The 23,787-nt window shown below is 41.8% G+C and overlaps 1 protein-coding gene across 1 annotated transcript in view; it reads left to right on the top strand.

Moving 5' to 3' along the window:
- Nucleotides 1-23,787, top strand: part of nrxn2a (neurexin 2a) — a 156,372-nt gene that overhangs the window by 6,141 nt on the left and 126,444 nt on the right. Inside the window, exon 2 of the mRNA XM_062536723.1 lies at nt 15,239-15,268. Within this exon, the coding sequence (XP_062392707.1) occupies nt 15,239-15,268 (30 nt within the window). The remainder of the gene's footprint in view (nt 1-15,238; nt 15,269-23,787) is intronic.

The following is a 23,787-nucleotide window of genomic DNA, read 5'->3' as shown; positions in this document are numbered from 1 at the left end:
GAACTGTAGTAATCTACTGTATGTAGTGTTATTGGACAAAATATCATAAGAGAATTTTGGACACACAATAAAAGTACCATACGACTGTGCTGTAGAAACACTATAGAGAAGGGAGAAGTTTGCGTGACCTAAGAAGAGTTCAAGCGACTTCTGCAGATTGCCACCTGAAGGTCTGTGGTCATGCCGGAATGGACACTCATGATAGAGTGCACTTTGTGTGCCAGCTTATTTCTGCCCAACACATATAGGATTTTACCCCGAGGCCTGCAGCTGTATCGAAAGCTGTCAGGATGTATAGTTTCACCAAACCCTCACAGAGGGTGCTCCACATTAAGATTGCATACAGCCACTTTAACATACACATTAGCTGACAGGTCCGCTGTCACGGCCTTTGTCTCGGCGCCAGCACAGAAAGAGCCTGTGCCGCCCACCACTGCGAGCTGCGTGACTGGACAGGTTGGGCTTTGAAGGTTATGCCTTTTTTCTCTCTCCCTGCCACCGACTCTGCCAGCATGGAGGCTTCCTACTGCATCACAACAATACTGTCACTTCTTGCCATTGTATCAGTTTCTGTGCACTTGACATTGTACAGATGTATTATGGAATGTGCCGGAAACTGTAGGAAATAGAGATTTGGCAGGTCTGTTAAAAGCAAAGTGTTGTATGAAAGTACATTTCCATTTGTTATTGCACAAAGATGAAAGTGACATTACAAGAATCGATGGAAAAATATCAGTGGACATAATATTGTGTTGAACATCAGAGGTTCGCTTTTTAATGATTCTGAAACAAGCGAGCACACCTTTGAGTCTATTCCTCCAAGGTCATTCATTTGTAACACATTTGTATCACCCCATTAAAAAGACCTACTTGGACATTCACCTCACACTCCCGGACTTTTGATTAACGAAGTTGCTGCATGTTAAGGCCATTAAATGTACTCTCTCAGAGACCTGGCAAAGATACCAAAATCCTCACTCAAGGACATGGTTGCCTTTGCTTGTGGCATTTTCACATGATGTTTTGAATATTCATGCGAGAGATAGACAGTGGTATAGAGTGAATAGATGGTTATATTGAAATAGTTGTCCTGAAATGCAAAATACATTCCAGAATTCATTAATTCCAAACAGAGCACATTCGTCATTTTTTAACTGTTAAATAAATGGCGGCCCCTTTTCAGGGATAGATCGTAAGTGGGTAACTGTGTTTGTTATACTTTAACAGATATGTTAATATGCTTTCAGTGTGTATCTTTGGTTTCAAGGATGCCTTTAATTCGAGGGACCCTCTATGGCACAGTCGACATCAAAACAGCTTATGTCGTGCCTGCGCTGCTCTTGCGAACTGCACCCTCAGGAGAAAACATGTCTGTGTAGATGGCACAGATTTCTGGGTTGGTCTTTGGAGCAGCATGTGTGAGCTATTTGCCTTTGCTTTGATACTGCCCATTTGTTGTTTAACATCCGTTAGCGTTAGTGCTAAAAAGCAGGGCGACTCGGCTCGGCTCGCCCTCCCCACCAACCACCCCACGTTAATTGGGTTCAGTTAATATATTTTTTTTCTCCCCCTCAGAAAGGGCTTTGTAACAACTTCACACAGCAAATGAATAGCATGAACTCTAAGAGATGCTCCCAAACAGAAATGCTCTTGTGCTCTTTAACAGAAATGCTTCACACATAAAAAGAGCCGAAGCGTTCTCATTCTCACAGGGCAGCTGGCTGGAGTGCTTTTTTTCCTCTCCCCCACTCCTTCAGTTCCACCGTATTTGACGAGCCGCGCAGACATTGTCTCTGCATTGGTTCTGGTTTTCCGCTCTAAATTCATTACAATTCTCTGGGACTTTGTTGCTGTGACAGGCTTTTCTGAGCCGCCGAAAAAAGAAAAAAAGCCTGTAAAGGTTAAAGAAGCCTCTGTGATTTATGAGTGTTTGTCGAGTCGACTGTGGCCTGCAGTACAGGCCACTGACGGGCAACAACACAAACATCCTGATTAAGAGATTAACTGTCCCTCCACACTCATTTGCACGGAATTTCTATGTGGCTTTCTTGCATGTCCTTGCACTCAGTGGCTGTCAGTAATTTGCTCATTTGTGTATGTAACATGTCTCGCTAGACATTCACAAGAGCATGCTCAGTGCTGACAGTCGACTCTATAGATCAACAGTGAAGGTTGTTAATGATGGGACACATGCCTATCATTCATGTAAGCCTTTGTTGTTTATTTTTATCCCGTGCAAGTCGTGTGCCGAGTCGCTATTCGATATCATCTTAAGTTCCGCTTTAATTAGCCGGGGTAAAATGGCATCCCTGCCGTCTTTGTTGGTAGCCTCCCCGAATGTGACTCCAGAGCAGAATGTTCTCATTAGCTTCAGGAGCGAGCGCGCTTGCCCTCCAGCGCTTGGATCCCTTCACAATGCCCCTTTCACAGCCACTTTCACCTCATTATCACCATGGCACGGTCGTCACAAACATGCAGCAGATACAACGGAGATCTGACTCACTCCACACCCAGTCATCCACTGTACACACAAACACACACACACACAAACACACACACTCACACACACACCCTCTCTCCCTCTTTCTCGCTCTCTCACACACACACACGCAAACAAACACTCACACACAGGCACACAAAAGAACACATCCTAGATGTGCACAGATAAACAATCACATGCAGACATAGGGGCAACCCTCTCTCCCTAGACCCTTCAAAAATTTGCTGGCAGACATGGCTGTTGATTTTCCCTGACTTCTAACCCTGAGATGGTTGGCCTGTAGCCCAGAGGAGAGGAGGGGAGGGTGAGGGGATGTTACACAAGCTAAGACATTTTGACACAAGGATGCCAACATTCCTACACAAACAGTGGTCTCTACAGTAGTGCATGCAATGCACGTATACATGTACAATGAGCTTACGTGCTCATCTCTCTCTCTCTCTCACTCTCTCTCTCTGTCACCCTCTCTCTCTCTCTTTGTCCTTCTCATCTATGTCACAATCACACACACACACACACACACACACACACACATTCCTACTTTCATGCACCTCGATTTTGATTAGATCATTGTCGTACTACTGTCAAAAAATGGTCCTGTTTTATAGCGGTTGGAATCCATTTCCCAGGCTGGTAAGCCCAATCTTGATTTGGACAGTCGCAGTGTGCTGCCTAAATTCACTGTTTTGAAGACACGAGGTGTGGCTTACTGTACCTAGGCAGAGAACATTTCGGCGTCTCTGCGTATGGATGAGAGATTGCCTTTTCATTGTCGGCACAAACAGCTGAAATTGGTTTTGCCTGTTATGAAAGACTCTTAAAATGCCTTAAATTTGTATTTTAAGAGTCACATTGGATGGCTTGTATTTATAAATTCTATATTTTTCTCTTCAGAGGCCTTGCTGTTGGAACAGGATGATGAACTGAAGCATGAAATGACTTCTGTACAAATATGGATGTCAGAATGTTGTGTACTTACGACATAGAACAGAACTTTTTGTGAAACAGATTATTCCGATTTCTACACTTTAGTACTTACTGTTGGCAATTGAAAGCTCTTTATTCATTAATCAATGTTTTTTTTCTAATATCAATTAATGCTGTTAATTAGTAATTGGTCTGTGGTCTTTTAATGGAATTGTAAGATAATGAAATGTATGAGCTGTTTGTTGAGGTGATAAATTATGAGTTGATTAAGAAGTTTCTAATGTAGTGCATGCAAGTGAAGTGTTATTTAATTAACTCTGTCTTTCTTTTTTCTTTCTTCCCGTGCTGTTGCGTAGCCCTCCAGCGGGTCTTAGAAGGTAAGATTATTGTTTTGTTGACTTTTGGGTTCATTTGCAGTATTCAAAAAAGATATACTGTAGAGTGTGCAACAAGCATCGCCATTTACCCCAGACACAATACCTTTCTACCAGCTATTAGGTGTGTTTGTGTGTGTGTGTGTGTGTGTGTGTGTGTGTGTGTGTGTGTGTGTGTGTGTGTGTCTACATGGATGTTTCTGGAAAAAAAATAGCAAAATATTTGAACATACTTATAACATTCTTATAACGTCTGTGGATGCGGTGGTTGGTTCTCCTGGCGTGAGTGCCGGGGCTTGTGTCTCAGCAGCACGTGAGTGCTGGGCGCGCAGGGTTGAGGCAGAGCGTGATGGGGAGGCTCAGCTCTCCCCGAATCCCAGCTGATTGAGCTGCACCGTGGAGGGCCACAGGCTCCAGGATCCAGCTCTGCAGCTTAGAGAGGGGAAATGGGAGTGGGGGGTGGGGGTGAGAGGATGGCGTGTGTGTGTGTGTGTGTGTGTGTGTGTGTGTGTGTGTGTGTGTGTGTGTGTGTGTGTGTGTGTGTGTGTGTGTGTGTGTGTGTGTGTGTGTGTGTGTGTGAGCATGTGTGTGTGTGTGAGCGTGTGTGTGTGTGTGTGAGGGAGGGTTTTGGTGCTTCCGAATTAGACTGTATAAGTGTAACCGTAGCTGGGATTAAGGCAGCTGGCAGAGCCGCTCCAAAGCCCCTCTCTGCCAGCCCATCCTGCTCGCTGCTCGCTGCTCGCGGCGAGATCATTTGGGGCCTTGCAGCCGGGAGCGGCGCAGCTCTGCGTTTCCACATGACTCCCCGAGGGGCGCGGCTTGACACCTCCTAATGTATTGGCAGCAGCGCAAGTGTTCGAGCAGGCCTAGGATGAAGCTCAAATTGAAAGCGTTCCACTTTCTCCTGTTTAATTTGCACCATAATTACAGGAAGGGCTATCTTTATCATCTATCTTTGTTTGGCAAAGAAAGCCCCCCTAATTTGCATGATAATATACAGTTTGTTTGTGTACTATCTGGATGATAAGGCACTTAATCTTGGTGATCTGATCGGAGGGTACTATCAGGCCCATTTTAGCCACATTAAGCTGGGACACTGGAAATAATTTGCTTTCCTTGGAACAGGTGTGATCTATTGATATCTCACCGGGCCTGTTGTTTTTCCATCTTTTTCTCACAGACTTCACAAATTAAGCAGGTTTGTGCTCATAAATTGTCTTGCTTCACCAAACCAGTGAAAAGACTATGATAAAGAAAAATGTAGTGTTCCTCCTCTGGGATGGCTTTGACAAACTGTCCCAATTTGTACCCAATTGTACCCTTTAGTTTGGCACCTGAGTTTACCTGAGGTACGATAAGGTGCTTTGTTTCATCCAGATAATCATGTGTCTGTTGCCTAATTTGGACTGCTTCATTGTAGTCCTCTGACGGTGCTGACTAAGGCCTTGCTTCAGAGCGTCAGAGCTTTCAAACCCAGCCTTTAATCGCCCCCCCATACCCTCTGTCAGAAGCCAGAAAGCTAGCTCAGACGATGCTAACATCAAAAGCCACTCTGCGAGGATACATGCTGGAGAGAGAGGAAGAGAGGGGAGAGAGGGGAGGCATTCGAGTCCTTATTGGATTAAAGCTTTCAAAGGATGTCAGTGTTTCCCTTCCATAGCAGAATCCGGCAAAAACAAAGATGACACTTATTCAAGGCAACCCCTTCCTTTTTCCTCTCCTCCACCGTGAGCGACGTAATATGGCATCTGACAGCAAGTCCTTAGTGGTAGCCAAAGTGCAACGCACACAATCCCTAACCTAAACTCCCCACTGCACACAATAGAGTGGAGCATTACAAGATTACAAGGAGACTCACAAAAGAGATCAGGTAGGCATGAGAATGTTAACCAGATGCTTGGGATTTCACACGTTTATTGACACATGTTGTTTGTGGCCATGTCAACACACACTGAACACGAATGCTGACATGAAAAAGTAGGCGTACTGTACGCTTAAGCACTAGCTCATACAAAGCACTCAAATGACGAGAACGAGCCTGACTCAGGATGAGCCCAACTGCTGCAGTGAGACACAGCGCATCTGTGTCTGACTGTACCCAGCTCAGGAGGCGCATTTATTTGTTTTTGTCGTGACACACTGCATGATTCAAGTGGCCATTTGTTTTACCAGGCTCACAGCTATTGTTCTGTGAATTTGTTAAGGGTCACACCGGGCTGTACGGGCTGACTCGAGAACAAAACTTTGCTGAGAGGAGGAGGTGCACACAAGGACGTTAGGACAGACGTCTCACTTAATGGCTCGCTCCTAAAGAGCGCACTGATACATATGCAACGGCAATCTGTTCTTCCCCCATGTAGGCGACCTGTGTGCTCTTGAAATTACGAAAGCACGACATCACATTACGGACATTACAAATATGGCCTCACGGACGTCACAAATACCGCACCCTCTGAGCCTGAAAAGTAAGCATAGCAGAGGGCCAGCTAACAGGCTCCTTATAAGTGCTGGATATCTGTATTCATATATAGCAGTGTCCCAGCCTCGGTGGAAAATCTCCTTATTTTGCTGACTTCAACATTAATGCCTGTCTCATGCTGAGCACAGTGTGCCGGCTGGATCCCCATGGTAAATGCAGGTCGTTTCACATTCTGAGGGAGTGAAATGTTGAAGTCTGCACAGTGCACTGCAGCAGAGAGGGCCGCCCTTTTGGGAATATGATGATCATCGGTGCTCCGTGTCACCCCGGGAATGATCCCCCCCTTAAGCCCGTCAGTCTTACAGCCGGTCATCAGTAGACGCCCTATCTGCCCCCTACCATCTCCCCGTCTACCCCCCCCCCCCAACCCCCCTCCCCCCCCCACTTCACCCCTACCGCTGACCTTGGCGTAATCTCGGTTCAAAAGGATCTCCTTCAGCAGTTTCAAAGGGACTCCGAGTCGGGGTGTGGACAACCCTACTCAGCATTTTAATGAAGTCCCACGTCGGCTGTGTAGCGCTGCGATGCACGCTGCTGCCAGAGTCGACTTGGGCTGCTATTCATAGGCATCGGTGCTCATAAGATGAGTTTCCCAGTCAAGCTGCATTATTTAGAGGTAGCCACAAGCTTGTTTGAAGAATAAGTGGCTCGGTATGATAAATGTTTTAGTTTTTAACTTCGCCGCAAATCACCATGCTGACAAAACATGTCTGGCCTATAAAAATATTTATATATATTGTGGTGACTTGTTTTTTGACAAAAAATTCAATGAGGTGACGGAGAGATAATATAAACATATATAACATGACGCGAAGCCAAACGCGCAAAATGACTCCAACGAAAACCACCGCCGAGTTGTTGCCTTTCACATCCTCAGATTAATCTCATAACATCAGAAATGAATTTCAGCTGGAGATCTCGGCGCGTGTGAAGGCCCCTGCTGACGTCCAATCACGGCGAGCGCATCTCCGTCCTGCTTAATGCAGCGCCATGCGTGGCAGCAGGGGTGGATGGACGGACGGACGGACGCGTTCGCCACACGCTGGCCAGAGCTCCGTCTCGGGGATGTTTGCTTTTTGTTTGCAATCAGTATGAGCCGTATATATAGTGCATGAATGAGAAAATCAATGCGGCCCGGTGCTCCGGTGGCATGGCGCTCTATCACTGGCCGTAGGCACCGCGTTGCTGGCTGACACATAAAGGCTCTCTTTCTCTTAGCGCTGCATTTATTACCAGGCCGCTTCATGCAGGATCCCTCCAATGTATTGTCAGATAAGGACAATGGCGGGCTAAGCTCAGCCTCGTTCAGCTGGCTCCCTGACAGGGCAATGAATTTAGGGTAGAGAGAGACGATTCATTTCATAGCCCAAGCTGCAGGTTGAAAGCAAGTGTGATTCCACCATTGAATGTACAGTATGTATTAAAAAAAATATAGGTGAGCCAAGGATCTTGGTGAAAAGAGCATGGGCTGATTCTATTGTCCTGTCTTAGTCAGTTTCACCTTTGAATGACAGACTTAGTAAATAAAGTCTTTATATCATCTAACAATGCTGGTGTTTCCTATCCTACTATGAAAAATGTGCATTGCTGTATGTATTTCAGTGACATAATATTGGACTATAGACATTTCTGTCTCTATGTTCTCTTATATGCTTGTACAGTATTATGTATTATGCTGTATGGCTCTATCACACGTTTGTTGCTGTGTATGCTAATGGTATGTGGCAGACATGTATGTATATTTATATGTACTTCTCAGTCATTTGCATTGCTATCTATGCTGATCCAATGTATTTGATGATATCTATGTGTATACACAGTATTAATTGTATTTAACACATACCAGAAATGTCATCTGTCACTATTAAGTCTGTCAAGACACTGAGTCTCAGCTGCAGCGTTTGTTATTAACAGGTTTTGACTGCTTATTTATTTCAAAGTCTATGCATGCGTGTGTTGCAATATGCTGTGCACTGTGCTGCTGCGTTTAAGCTATGCTAATCATCCTTTAACCAAATTCCTGTTTATGCCCTTTTTCCTGGCGTGGTGGTGTAAAGGACAAATGAAAAGGGGTCAGTTGTTGCTGAGGAATGTGACTGGTCTTTCCCATACTGTAGCTTTGCTGGAAAAATACCAGCATATGTCTCTTATGCAGTATATATACTGATATATTCTTTCCATTAAAAACCACTTATGAAGACAATTATTTTATCAAATATTCATGTAGAGCGGCATAGCACAGAGAGGCACATGATCGAGTGAGTGAGGAGAACATGGCAGTGGGGGTGCCAGAGAGGAAGGGAGGGAGAGGAGAGGGGGAGGGAGGGAGGGGAAGGGAGGGGAGGGGAGGGGGTGTCTTGCTGTAGAGGAAACGTCACGCTAGGGGAGACACCCGAGCCAGTTGCTATGCCAACACAGCCCGGCTGCAGCATTTTAACTCAGACGTCCGCAGCAGGACGTCAGACGTCAGACAGTCCTCTGGAGTAGAAGTCCAGCCTTTCATCTGCCAGTGTTTGTGAAGAAAATGCATTGCATTGTTGGTGGCAGTGGTTGGCATGGCATTGCATCTTATTATGTGTGCTATTTGTTTGTCGTGGATAAGGAGGGGGTCTAAATTGCACTGCCATTTAAGTACGAAACCGGGAAGGAATGAATGTTTTATTATTACAGTCGGCTACTTCAGGTGAACCGGCTGAACAGAAGACAGTATTGTGACTACAACCATTGCCTTGTTTTGCAGCCCTAGCGCCAGACTTTGACATCACACTGTGCGTACATATTTGTTGGCAAACAGTGGAAGCCTTCATGTTTAATGTTGAGATTTGAGATGCCTTGTTTGGATGAAGATGATGAGGATGAGGATGATGATGACGACGATGATGATGACGATGGTGATGATGATGATGACGCTGTACTATAGTGGCCTGTTGTTGTTGTTGAGGCTTCTTGATGCAATCACTCCCTGTTCTTGGATCAGCACAGGAGCCTGAAACTGCTGGTTCTGATTAGTTTCCTGAAGGCGAGAGCTGGGCATTAACACCCTTGACTTTAATAAAACCATAAAAGCAAAGTACCTCCTATAAGAGTAAGCCCCTATAACTTATACATGCCTTTATCTCTAAAAGTGTGAAAACCTCATAAATTGTGTACTACTGTACATCTTCCCAGAAAATAAATCCCAGACCTATAAATCTTGGTGCTGTCTGCGCTGAATATGCCTTACAGTGACATAAGAGTCTATGGGTGTTGTGATGACCTTGTGGCGGTAAAGATTATCTGTAAGGTGACATCGCCTCCATCATAGTCTAATACAGATTAAATACAATTTGACGTAGCAGCTGTGGTGATAAGAAAAGGTAGCTCCTGATAACCCTATAAACCTTTGATCTCGCTGAGAACCAGAGTGAGAGAGAGAGGGAGCACTGTCCTATAGGGATATAGTCACACGCAGAAAAAAAACACTTTTGCATTTATGCTCATTTTCCTTATCATACACATGGGAAATATACTGTATGTTGTATGCTGTTGTTTTTGTATATACAGTATTAGATATCCATAGATAGTATATTATTTTTTGTGGTAACCTATATGAGAATATGATGATGAGAATCAGTTCAAATATTTTCCCCACAATGCCAGAGTGGCGTTCTATTTTGATCAAGGCCCTTGTTCTAAAATATACAGTATTATATATTCCCAGTGCTCTGTGTGATATATCCCCACTGCTCCAGCTCCACTCATGCCAATGCTTCCTATCCAAATCCTTCAGCTATTAGTTCTACTCCAAGGCAAGCGAGCCAGTTTCCATTTCAATCCCATTATTCTATTTTACATTAAATCTGATCTGATATAGAATTGGATTATGCAAAATGCACTATCCAAACTGAACGTGATGCCAGTAAGTAAAGGTTTGAGGCGTTTGATATATTGTGAAAATACCATAAAAAATATCATGGAATGTAAACACAGCAGAATGCCAAGATAGTCATCTTTGTTTGTGATATATCACTGCATCTTGCATATTACTATCTAAATAACCTCCTTTATGTTGGGTCAACCCAGACCAATACTGTAATCTGCTCTGTTCTACCTGCACAAAAGTTTGTATATTCAGAGGAAGGATCTAGCTGAGACTGTCCTTAGTTTTCCCAGTGTCTTTGTGGCAAAGTCATAGAGCCATGATTTGCTATGGGTTGGGCCACTTCCTTCCCAAGTGTTTTGCTATCTCTCTAATAGAACTCATTATTTTCAATGCATTAAAAGTGGCTCCATAATTTTCAAGGAATCACACTGATAGGGGAGAGAGACGATGATGATCGAGTCTGGCTGGTGCCATCTCCTTGCCCACTGTTTACCCAAATCAAATGCATGTGTAATGAGGATTTTCACCAACCTTGGTCTGGTTAATGCGGTGATTGTTTGCCACCCAATGGCATTTCAGGCCTGCTGATGAAATCTTATTTCCTTTCAGTATATCGTTCATGTAAATGTATTGTGTGTGTGTGTGTGTGTGTGTGTGTGTGTGTGTGTGTGTGTGTGCGCGTGTGCGTGTGTGTGTGCGTGCGTGTTGTGTGTGTTTTGTGTTGATGTTACTGAATCAATGTTCTGTGTGATTTTTGTGTGTACAGGGAATTCATGGTCCACTTGGAATAATCAGATACTTTGTGAGGCAGCTCAATTTGTGGGAAATGGAGTGATTGTTTTTTGGAAGAGCCATTGGCATCTGTGCTAGATTCACTGTCCGGCTTCACTCAGAGGCATGATAGTATAAAAACAGCAATTTTAGCTGATAATTATAGTCGCGCAAAACAGACACCTTGTTTCATTTTAGAATGGTGACCATGCTCAGTCAGGTTTGCTCATTGTGAAATGGCCAAGAATCTCACATTTAGAAGACACAAATAAAATGGCTGCAATTTTAGAAAACAGATTATGTTCATGATCTGAGCAGCCAACGAACATAGCAATAATCTGTCTGTCTGATTTTTGAGTGAACTATATTGTCCCTTGAAACCTTATTTGGCATAATAACCTTTATTTGTCCTTCTCAAGACCGTCAGTAATTGGATACTATCATGTAGGGGTAGGATCATGTATTGATATTGTCACAATACTTTGCCCATGATAACAATAATATCACGATGCAATGATAGCATCGCGATTCATGCAATACTCAATAGATTGCAAAAGATTACTATACATCACGATATCTGTCTAATGAAGTCAAAGAAAAGATGAAAAGCTGGAATTATGTATTATTTCACTTAATTTCACTACTGCATTGAAACACTATACACAGTTTAAACATATATCTAAAAATAATTTGACAGTAGCCTATAGAGGATTACCCTCATTCATTTGATATGCACCACCACTACACATGAAGTACAGTAGGCCTAATAACTCTGGTAAGGCAAATTATCAGATGAGTCCATTTAGAATGTTAGTAGAATATGAATTAATTTAATGTGTTTGTAAAAATATTGATATTTGGTGCCAGCGTATTGATAATGTAGACCAGGGCTATTCAACTTCAGTACCAAGAGGGCCGAATGGAAAAATCACTGGGTTTTCAGGGGCCGCATAAAATAAAAGACGCCGCAAAATAATTGTATCCAACAATATTTGATAAAATCAGAGTAAAATTCAGTTCAATTCAATTGAATTTTATACACTGGCATAGAAACTAAGAACATAGCCTATTATCCATATCCATAAAACAAATCTTCTCAGACAGGTGATAGGCTGCCACACAAACTATACAAGTATTTGAAAACACCCAGGCTAACCATAGTATTTCATACCTGATGTCTGATAGCTGCCATATCATGCATCAGTGGGAAAAAATGCAGTGTTGATTTAACTAGCCTACTTCAAGATAATTAGGCTCATAAGTGTTTCAAACACACACAGTAGCCTACAGCACCAATCTCTCAAATATACTTAGCATTGAATTTAAAGAAAAAGTAGCCTAATGCCAGCTCTGCCTCTGTTTATCTATTTCACGATTTCTTTCCGCTAAAGATTCTAAACTTCGAGCCTGCGCAAATCACAAACAATAACATTCCCATGAGTGGAGTGAAGATGGCTCTGTCTAAAGAAACGTCTAATTGACAACGAGAATCGTTCGTTTTACCCTCTGCAACAAGTAGGCCTACGAGATGTTTATTGTGCAACGAATCCATCGCTGTAAAGAAGGTATATAAAGTCAAGAGGCAATTCTCTACAAACCACAGCTCCTTCACTAACTTTCCCGAGGGCTCGGAGGAACGGAGACCGGGTATGATTGTAACATTTTTGATTTGCGCACGCTCGAGGTTTAGAATCTTTGGCGGTAAGAAATCGTAATTTAATCAACATTTAATGATAACATTTAAAACTAGTTACACATTTGGAAATGTCAGTTTGTGTAGTGATGTGTTGTGTTCTCTGAGTGAAAAACTGGAAGAATTAGTCTGGCCAATAGGGGCGGGCCGACAGTGCGCTACTCGCCAATCATATGAAGATCTATGCACACCCGTCAAAGCGAGTTCATTCTCATGACGAGACACGCGGGCCACAGGAAATTTGAAGCGGGCCACATCTGGCCCGCGGGCCGCTAGTTGAATAGGCCTGATGTAGACTTTATATTAAAGGAACACTTCACCGGGTTTTTTTTCATATTAAACTACGTTATTCCCCTAATTAAGACGAGTTGATATATCTCACGTTTCAATGCGTGCACTCACTGGCTCTGGCGCGCGGCGCAACTTTGATAGCGCTTAGCTAGCCCAATGCATTCATTATGATCCATACAAAGATGAAGTAAGAAGCGACCAAACACCTCCATGTTTTCCCTAAAAAATACAGTTACACGAGTAGTCACACGACCAAGTATGGTGTGGCGCAGTAATATCCTCACACTTGCACTTTCAGTTTTACTTTGGAGTGAGGATATTACTGCGCAGAGTCTAAGTGCTCTCAATGTTAATTCCGCCACACAATATAGTTATCCCTTTTAGCTGATTGGAAATGCACCCGTTTTATTTTGTCTCACCACACTTGGTTGTGTGACTACTCGTGTAACTGTAAGTGAAAACATGGAGGTGTTTGGTCACTTCTAACTTCATCTCTGTTTGGATCCTAATGAATGCATTGGGCTAGCTAAGTGCTATCAAAGTTGCGCCGCGCGCCAGTCTCCAGAGCCAGTGAGTGCACGCATTGAAACGTGAGAGGTAGGCCTATGTATCAACTCGTCTTAATTAATTAAGCGAATAACGTAGTTTAATATAACAAAAAAAAACGGTGAAGTGTTCCTTAAGACCATAACATCGATAAACCAGTTTTGATTTGAGCACGGTTGCTACCACAATTTGAGAACAACACACAATATCAGATATCATTCACATGACATAACTGAATGACTTGGTCATAGGCTAATGTGTGAACATTTAGATATGCTCATTGCCCATTACTTGGCGCTAATTGCTCCCCAAATCTCCTGTTACCTTAGTTTGTTTCGGGGTTTGTTTAGTGCCTGTGCAAAACTAAATGCCAGTTACATTTTGAGTTGTAAAAGAAACACCAAGACAGCCTTTTTGAGGTATGTTTTTATAAACAGCTAAGTTTGATAACGTGCAGAATGGCCTTGCTGGTATGTAGGCCTACATGGTCATGTGAAGAACAGATAAGCACACCTGTTGTGCATGGCCATTCAGGCTGTGCTCCATGGAAGTCTGTGATCTCGGATGGAGCAGCCCACAAAAATGTAAGAAAAGTATTCACAGACATTGCCAAGTCTTTGGCAGCAGTGTTGCCAAAAGGCTCCGTTTCAGATTACCAGCAGGCTGTAATCAGTGCCAACATGGCTGTTTGTGGTGCTAGTAAATTGTGTGCAGGTACTTTCAGGTGCTGTAGTTTGCTTACTACTGTGATGCTGCTTTTGGTAGAGAAAATGATTTTGCAAATAAGTTGTTCTCTAGCTATTCGGATTCTGTATGTTCCTGATTAGCTGAAGGTTAGTTCTTGGAGTTTGGCTTCTCCTCCTTCAAATGGGCTTCCGCTATGCAGTGCTTACAGCCAGTCTGCTTGTTTATTCAGTGTCTCTCTGCTCATCTAGGTCATGGCAGAAGCTTGTTTACGATATGTTTGCCTCACTTCCTGGAAGATCACTTTATGCTTGTTACATGAATTAGTACAAATTCTATGTGTATATAGTGTATGGCAATGTTTTGATAAGTGTAATGGGTTTGTTTAATGTGAGGTTGTGTAATGAGATTGATAAAGGTTGATCACTTTTGTTATAGGTATAAAAGTAGAATGTGCCTTAGTTGTGAAATTGTGTGTGTGTGTGTTTGTGTTGTTACCGATATGTGTGTGTGTGTGGTGTAGCCGATGATTTGTGCTCTGAGTGTTGTGCTGCCAACATTCCTCCTGATTTTTTTTTTGCGGCGTTCTTCTTTCGCAGACGAAAATAAAATTGCAGCATATGGTATGTTGAGAGGACTAAATATATACCATACAGCTTGAAAATGATCTGCGGTGTGTGCTTGGTGTCTTTGAAGACCATTTAGTTGCCAATCAGTCCTGTAGCTCGCATCCTGCGTAGGGTCCTCTGCTGCTAGTGACACTGGCTTAGCTGCAGTGAGGCCACTGAGAAGCCTCGGAGAGCTGCCTGTCAAACCTATATATCTATATGTGTGTGTTCCATTAGGAAAAAAAAGCATTAGTGTGAGCAAGTGCCTGTGGGGCTTGTGCCAGCCAAAATGCTTTTTTTCCTTCCCCCTTCGTCCTCTCACTCAAGAGGTGTGTGTTTCTTTCAGTTCCCTTCCGTTTTTTGAGTTGAATTTGGCATCCATGTCTGCCTCAGGATGTCTGTCACAAACCTCAGCCAAACGTTGTGACAATGCTTTCGTTTCTTCCCGTGCCTTTCTTGTGACCCTGTTTTTTCCTTTCCTTTTTTCTGTTCTTTCCCTCAAGGTCTGGCGCACCTGAAGTTACAGAGCCGAGGTATGGGGCCTGGTTTGTTTTTGTTTTTGTTTTCCTTTTGTTTTGTTCTTTTCTTTTTTTCATTTCTTTTTTGCCTAAATCCCCTTTGCATAACCCAATTATTCCAACCCTTTCTTACACAATGAGATGTGTTGTTCATCTGCTCCCTCTTCTCCACCTGTCTTCCGTCTGTCTTCTCGTCCTCTTTCTGTTTGGTTCCCCTCATTCCCCCGCTTCTCGTGTGCTCCCCCATGTCTGCGTCACCCCTGTCCTGTGCACTGGCCAGCACCCGGATCCGCAGCCTTGATCTCTGCAGCCTCTGCCGAAGGTAAAGCTCTTATGATCCTATTGTCTCCATTGGTTTTGGTCAGCCTGCCTGCCTGCCTTGCAGCACATGGGCAGATAACAATGTAGGCCCTCACTATTGCCATACAGGTAAATGACTGGGTTTTCATGGTTCTGTTTGTAGTAAACACACGACAAAATTGGATTTTTTTTTTTTTTTTTGCTTTGAAGACATTTATTTTGCAGGGTTTTTACAGATTTGTGTATGGGTCCATGTTACAGATTCTTACTGTTCCAATGCATTGTAATATCAATAGTTGGTATACTGTATGGTGAAAAGTCTCATTTCTACAGTGTTGCACACAAATATGTTACAGATTTACGCTAGCAATATCATATCGCTAAACATTTGAAGATACAGCATGACGTTGCTGTAACATTTTGTGCCGTTCATCAGAACAGTTCAAACGCCATTCGGTCTGTTTTTCCGCCACTTGTCTAATGACCTCCAAATGAGAATCGAAAGTCTGGTGATAAAGGAGGGGAGATAATTCAGCTTGATATCAGTGATCATGAGGTGTCAGAGGAGTCTCTGCGATTCATAATTCATACTTCATAATATTTGCCTATTCTATCAGCGGGAGGAAATTATATGAGATGCTTAATGTGTTGGCCTAGACAAAAAATAGGCAAAAATGATTTCTAAAGATGTCACACATTTAAATGCTTTATTTATTCATCTATTTATTAGGCTGAGATGATCTTCCCAGATGCTATATGAATGCATCCAGCCATTGACATAAATATATTTAATGTTCATGTTCCACCCAGAGCAACACAGAGGGCCAAATGCATTTGTCTATGTAGTGTTAACCTGTAGCCCATGTTGTTACGTTGCAATAGCACATTGTTAATAGAAACAGTTTAGATAGTTCATTAATTTGTAACAGGGGTTGTCAACCAGTGGGTTGTGTAGGCTTTGCTGGTCCCTGGCCATGCATTTAATAATGTTGTTTCAATGTGGGAATCACTATTTGTATTCAGTAGTGGTCCTCAGGTTGCGTCCTTAGTTAGAATGCTGGTCCCTGGTTCACAATCAGTTGAAAGCCTGGGATTTATAGGAATGTTAAGAAGCTGAATTTACCATGGTTATAATTGTAAAATCTTTCTACCGGCCCCTTTAAGCATCCATGTTTTCATGTTGGTCATTCATAAGCGTTGTCTATCAAGAATCCATGAGTTTGACTTATCATGCATCATTAAACAATGTAGGACAGCATTTGCAAATGATTAAAATAGAATCTGAATCTGAATCAGAAATGTAACGTTTGACACTATACATTTCCATATAAAACAGGTTCTCACATGTCAAAATACAGTAGATGGAATGGTTGACACATTGTTTTTCAGAAGTTATGACTATGAGATCATAAGTTTTTCTTGTAAAACATTTCCTCTCATCTCTGATGCTAATAATACAGCATTGTGACGCTCACCCCTCTATATATACAATACATCCTTCCACTAAACACCTGGATATCTGTGCAACAAACTATTGATTTGCACATTCACAATTTCATTACCATACATGATTTAATGTACATAAATAGTTTCTGATGGCATGCAGTAATCACATCAGACAGTTAGCCAAGGGATTATATTGACACACTATTTGAATCCAATCCAAGCATGCATGATGTTATACCAAGACTAATGACCATATTGTGTGGACTGTAACACTAATGAAATATGTGTATGTATTTTTAATGACCAAAGCGTAAAATTACTTCCACTGCTTCACAATTAGTACTATGATAAAGCCATCACATAATTATCATGCATTTTAATTATTATGCAGTTATTAAGTGTTAATATATTGCCCATTTTATTGCCTCTACCTTAGACCTTGAAATGATCGTTTACGAATGGCCATGTGGTGATTCAACCTAGTGAAGGATTCACAGATTCACAGATTCTGGCTCAGTCTTTTTCTCATGGCATAGTCACTTACTAAAGATAAGTCTACAAAAAAACATAATAAGTTTTTAATAGATGTTAAAGTTTGTGTGCATTTGTTTGTGTGTGTAATGTGGTAAGTATACAGTGTAGTGTTTAGTGTAGCAATAAATGCATAACAATGAAAGAGTTCAGATTATTTGTTAAACTCATCCATTGTAGACCACACAGAATATTAACAGCTGACAGGACCTAATCATCCTCAAAGTGTGTGTGTGTGTGTGTGTGTGTGTGTGTGTGTGTGTGTGTGTGTGTGTGTGTGTGTGTGTGTGTGTGTGTTCTAGAATTGTCAAGTGCTTTATAAAACTCCGCTTAATAGGTTTTTGCCATTTATTTTTTCATTCATTTATTTATTTAATATTTTCATGTAGGCATCCTTTTCAATTACCTTTGTTCAAGTTAAATGCAACTCCCTGAATGTGCCCATTATATTTTGAACAGCAAGTATGAAGAACTGGCTCTTCTCTTAAATACAATATTGACTGGTAATATCACCCTGGCCACTGGGACTGCAGTCCCACACTGTTGGAGGGCATAGAATAACAGGGATTTTTAATCAATCATTCCATGTATTGCTTGTCCCTGTGCCCTTAATATAAGGGATTTCCCATTGATAACAACATAACGGCTATCTAGCTTTAGCTTAGATCATATCACTCTGAGCCAATCATATCAGTTCTTCAACATCACAGACATCACCAAACATGTTCCCATCTACATGTGTAGCTCAGCATAAACGATTCTCATCCATGTACTGTATGGTGTAGAACTGTCACAAAACATTGTTTTTTACCCTTTATATCTTAGCAGGTGGCATCATCATTTACAAGGCTGTGGGAAATATGTGTAATATCATCACAGTGGTAGTCTAATTGAAATTAACTCAACTGTTCTCACAAAATAGGAATTTGTTTAAGGTGCTCATCTTCCATGCATAGTCAAGGTACTTAGCCACTTCTTTAAAAAAAAAAAAAAAAGTCCAAAAAACATTACTGTTACGCTTTTTAACTTGAGTATTGGAATTCTCCTTTTTAGAAGATCTTTGTTAAGTAGATGTGCTAATTAGAATTAGGTGGTTTAGTGAATTGTTGGAAACAACTGGGTAAGACTTTACTTTCTGAAGTTAAGGTTTTCCACCTGGGCTTTCTTGGCTCAGGAAAGGTGGCTTGGCTAAAGTTCAGACCCCTAATTGCTTCTTGTTGGTGTTTCGTTGTATACAGTACAATGCTATCTCTTGTGGCATTGTGTCCGTAGATATGGATACCCTCCCAATCATATGCCTGTGCTGTGTCTCTATAGCTACGGAGGCTGCTTCCTCTGCAGTGTTTGAAAATCAATTGTAAAAGCAATAGCTCTTATGTGATCTCCACAAGACAAAGGACAGCACATTTTGTACAAATATCTGTCCACAATTGTTGTATTTAAAGCATGTTTAAAATGGCGAAAGATGTCTCCTCACTACAGCACTCACAGTGGTGCATTCTGATCCTATATTTCTCCTGACCCTGTCTTCTTCATTTCTGTTCCTGTCCTTGATATTGTGCCCCAAGGTAGCCCATGATATACCATTACATGCTGTATTTATGGCTGCAAACAATACAATGTCCTTCCTCTGCAGACTGAAATCCTGAGAATACTATGCATCTGGTCAACTTTAGAACGTTAGAGTCTGAAAATTACTGGTTTACATTCTGTGAAATATTATGAAGAAAGTTTTACACATGAATTTTATGTACTGGTCCCATGTGGCACCTTTTCTTAACAGAATGGGAAATACACTTTCTGAAGAAAATATTTGGTTCACTGTCTGATCATCTAAGAATGGGTAGAACTGAACTGTGGTATAGCAACAATAATACACATGAGGTTGTGTTATATCACGATCAATGACAATTGGTCTTTGGCACGGTTCATCTGTGGAATCATTGCATACTATTACATCCTCAGTACCAATGAAAGATGATAAGTGAAGAAGAGTCTTTTGTTTTAGTTCATTACAATAATGTGTACTGCATCTCCAATGAAGGCATATCACTAGTAGACCGGCTTCCCCCATGTTCCCCTATGTTCTCCCATGAGTACAAAAATGTGTAAACGTCAATATCTCATCTTTTTTTAATGACCTTAACAATAGAGTCTTAAGTTGCAGTCATACTTTGTATTGTTGAAAGGAATAATAAGTCGATCTTGTCCCTGAAAAATACCAAAAAAATACCCTTTGGTCATTATGTAATTGTGGCTCAGTGGAGAAAAAAGCAATTCTCAACATCACTGTCTGCACTGTAGAGTCCACAAAAGACCACAAGTTCAATAGATCATAGTAGGATTTCAAGTAGCTTGATGTTTTAAGTGTGCTTGTAGAGCTTCAGGTTTATTGTTATGTTAAGGACTTATAATGTGTTTGTTTCTGTGCAAGCTGATGCTATGGAAGCCTCATTTCACTAACTGTAAATAACTGTATGTTCTCTTGCTCTCAACAGGTGATGGACATGCAGGTAAGACCACTTATTCCTCTCTTGCTAATGTCATAGATGCATTCTATTCATCACTTTTAGGAGACGCAACCTTTTTGATATCAAAATAAGTAGGTAATCTACAGTACTCACCTATGGGATGTGTGCAGATCTGAAAAGAAAACTTGTGGTGTGTGTGTGTGTGTGTGTATGTGTGTGTGTGTGTGTGTGTAGAGGCAGGGTTTGGGGGGGTAGAAGAAGAAGTAAAACGGGAGTAGAACAAGTGCAAGGCAGAAGGCACACAACCCTACTCTACCTCTGATTGGTTCTGACCCCTAGCCTGGCTGACACCAAAATCAATTCTCAATTGAGAATCTGGACACTCTCAGTTCACTCTCAATTTTCAAGGGGTGCAACGACTGGTGAAATTACAAACTCCTTTCAGAAGTGCAAGCAAATGCATTGTTTTTGTAAACAAGGGTTTTTAAGAGCAGTGTTTACTCAATTTCAAAGCTGTGTCCATACGTCCATGTCCACATCATTTAATGCTAACTCCATCAGGGCAGCCATTGGTTGTGTACAACACAAAGACAGCTGTCCACATGCAAAGCCTGTCCCATTTTTAGCCTTTATTTTGACAGGATAGAGAGGAGATGACAGGAAATGAGTGGGTGTGGGTTTGGGAAATCGCCTCAGGTCAGATTCGGACCTGGGTCCTTCTGGGTACTGACCTTGTTTGTAGTAGGGACATTACCACTGTGTTACCAATACACAAATGCTGAGTGAATCTGCATATGAATGCGAGACTGCAAACTGTAGGCATAGTAATAAACATAATTTATTGCCAGCGCACTTGCACACTGTAAAACCAGGGCACCATTTGCATCATTTAAGACCATTATATGATACATTATGCATTCAGTTGGCCCTTACATGTAGAATTGTGTGACTGTAAAATGGCATGTGACATCAGAACAGCAGGAGAGTAAGTGATGTCGATTTCCACTATTGCCTGGGTGGTAACGAGGAATTACTGGAACTCTGGGACTGTCATAAGAGATTTTTTTAGACCTCATTCTGCAAAGGGTTTTAGGTGTTTAAGGCCAGGAAGCATTTGCTTTAGCCCCTGTGGGGCACTGGATTAAGCAGGTGTATTTACTTAAGAGGATGGATCGTTTACTATTGCCCCACCTCCTATAATTATCATCCAGTTGAAGGCACTGTACAGTACATCCTTGAAACTAGGTGACTTACGGTATGATAGTGCTTGTAAGTCTATCTGCTTTTAAATGAAAATTTGAAGGGATTAAACTAAGACCCGTGCTGCATGTTACAACTAATAATGTCACTTATCCTAGCAGAGTCTTCATTCCTGCATGTTGTTCCAGGTAGCGGACACTGATATTTACATTGTTACTCAATTCATTCTGGCTGTAAGGTTTAATGTGCTTTTTATTCAAAAGTGATTATGTGTTTGGCAAGCAAGGGCTTTCCTCGTTTCCTCATTTTAAAGTGTACTGCCTTTGTGTGTGTTCTGAGCACCTGATTAGGACCTGAAAAGGTCAAAATGTGTGTGTGTGTGTGTGTGTGTGTGTGTGTGTATGTGTGTGTGTGTGTGTGTGTGTGTGTGTGTGTGTGTGTGTGTGTGTGTTACAAAATGAAAAACACTCATGAAAACACATGAATATTTTTAGGATTGGGCTTGTACTGCACCTAGAATGCACACAATGACTCCCTACTTTTCAGTGTGAAGCACCCACACATCCTATAATGTATTGGAATGACATACTATATCTCAGTACCTACAGAGATGTACATGTAGACAGGTCCGATATACTGCATGTTGGGTTAATCGTTGAGTTCTCCGGAAACGTTTGGGTGGGAATAGGTACAGGGTTTCTCTCGTTAATTTACAGAGAGAAACATTTGTTAGTCGATGGAGTACGGGTAGAGACATCAGTTGGAGGAAGGGCATTATCGTCGTTCAGCTCATCGGGAATAATGAAAAGAGAACTTTGTTTTTTAATTAAGGTTGGGCCGGGGGCCATGATTAGACCACTAGTCATTAATCACCCCAAGTTCCATTCAAGTGCTGGGCCAGTTGTGCCTGAGAATGAGCTCGGCAGTATGCTGGAGTCATGCTGCGTCTCCTTCACAGGATGCTATGCCTGTTCTCTCATGGTGCTGCACTATACATATATACGTTTGAGCATTCTCAATGCTTTTCACATGCCTTTCTTTGAGGGAGCATCTTCATGGTATCGTATGGCTCCGCTTTGACATACTTTGTATACATTGCCGAAATTAGCTGATTGATTTCCTATATCCGGTGGTAGGTTTTAAACGTGAGATGGATCCATTTGGAGCCTCTCTAATAAGCCTGCTCTCTAGCTGTTGAGGTGGAAAATCTAGTTCTTAGAAGGCTTTAAGGAGTTGAAATTCCACCACATTTACAAGATGCTTGTTTTGCTTCCTCTCTCTCTAGAGACCTTAGCAAGCTCGACAGTGACTCATGATATGGCCTTTGTGTCCATATGCTCAGTTAAAGTTTTGAAGCTGTGCTAGATGTGGAAAGTACTTTGTATCCATATTTCAGAGAGCCGTCTGGTGATTCTGTAGCTCTTATCATGCATTGTCTTCTCTCCACAAGATATGTACACATACATAGTCATGAATTAGATCACATTGCTCTGCAAATCAGATTGTTGAATCAACATTTACAGTGAGCCTTTGACTCTCGTAAGTTGACACTTTTTGAATTGTTATGATGCTCATATTTACTCGGAAAACGTTGCTTAATTAAATGTTCACTGTGGGATGGTCACAAAATCTTATGCACAACCTTTTCTTTACCGCTCTTCCCAAGGCAATCATTTTGAGCATCTTTATCTTATCCTCTGCTTTCTTCTTCCGCTAGGAGGAACATCCCCAAATGAGTTATTAAACAGCCGTTATATAACAGTGATGTTCCATGTTAATGATACAGTAGCACTACTATTCACTGGCACGTATGAGCAGGCCTAAGTCAGCATTAGCTGTCTGAATGCAGGCTAACTCATTAGCTTTGATTGCCTCAGAAACACTGAGGCAATTGGCACGCTGTATAGGGATTGGCTTTTTATTTGTTGTTTCTAAACCTGTTTCAAATCACTGTTTCATCCTCTGTATGTTGTGTTGCCGTTACAGTGTAATGACATAACCTACATAGAAAGTCTGTTCTTGCAGCCTGTATCATTATCTTGCCTTTGCACCTACAGATGATTATGTGGTTGAGTGACAGAACATCACTGAAGCAAGACTTGCCTGATTACTGTTAATTGCAGGTTTAGTGAAGTGAAGTAGGCCTTACGACGAAAATGAACAGAAATGATACTGTTGTGGCTGACGTTCTTCAATTGACCTGTAGTTCGACTAATTATATATTTCTGTCTGAACTCATGATGAAGTTGTTCGTATTGAGGTCTCTAAACAGTATACTTTCAGCATCATGAAACTAGAATAGTCACAGAAGCGCAATATGTTGCTGTCTGCTTCCTTGTGTCGTGCCATGGATTTAGATGGAGAATACACTCTGCTGGAGTAGACCTCGAGTCTCACATTTGGGTTTTGTTTGAGCAATTTTAAGAAGTAGACACTGCTGTCAAACCTGGGATGTATGTTGTAATATTGTTGTGATGTTGCTTGTTTGGCTGGAGGTTAAATGTTGGTTATGTCCTCTCTATTGTGGAGTACTTGCAGTATGTGGATGGAGAATGAGTCATTCTATGTCTGATCAGACGGCCATGA

The sequence above is a fragment of the Sardina pilchardus genome, chromosome 5 (genome assembly GCF_963854185.1).
Source record: "Sardina pilchardus chromosome 5, fSarPil1.1, whole genome shotgun sequence".
NCBI classification, from domain to species: domain Eukaryota; kingdom Metazoa; phylum Chordata; class Actinopteri; order Clupeiformes; family Clupeidae; genus Sardina; species Sardina pilchardus.
The sequence above is the reverse complement of the archived record's forward strand: the minus strand, read 5'-3'. Positions and strand labels throughout refer to the sequence as shown.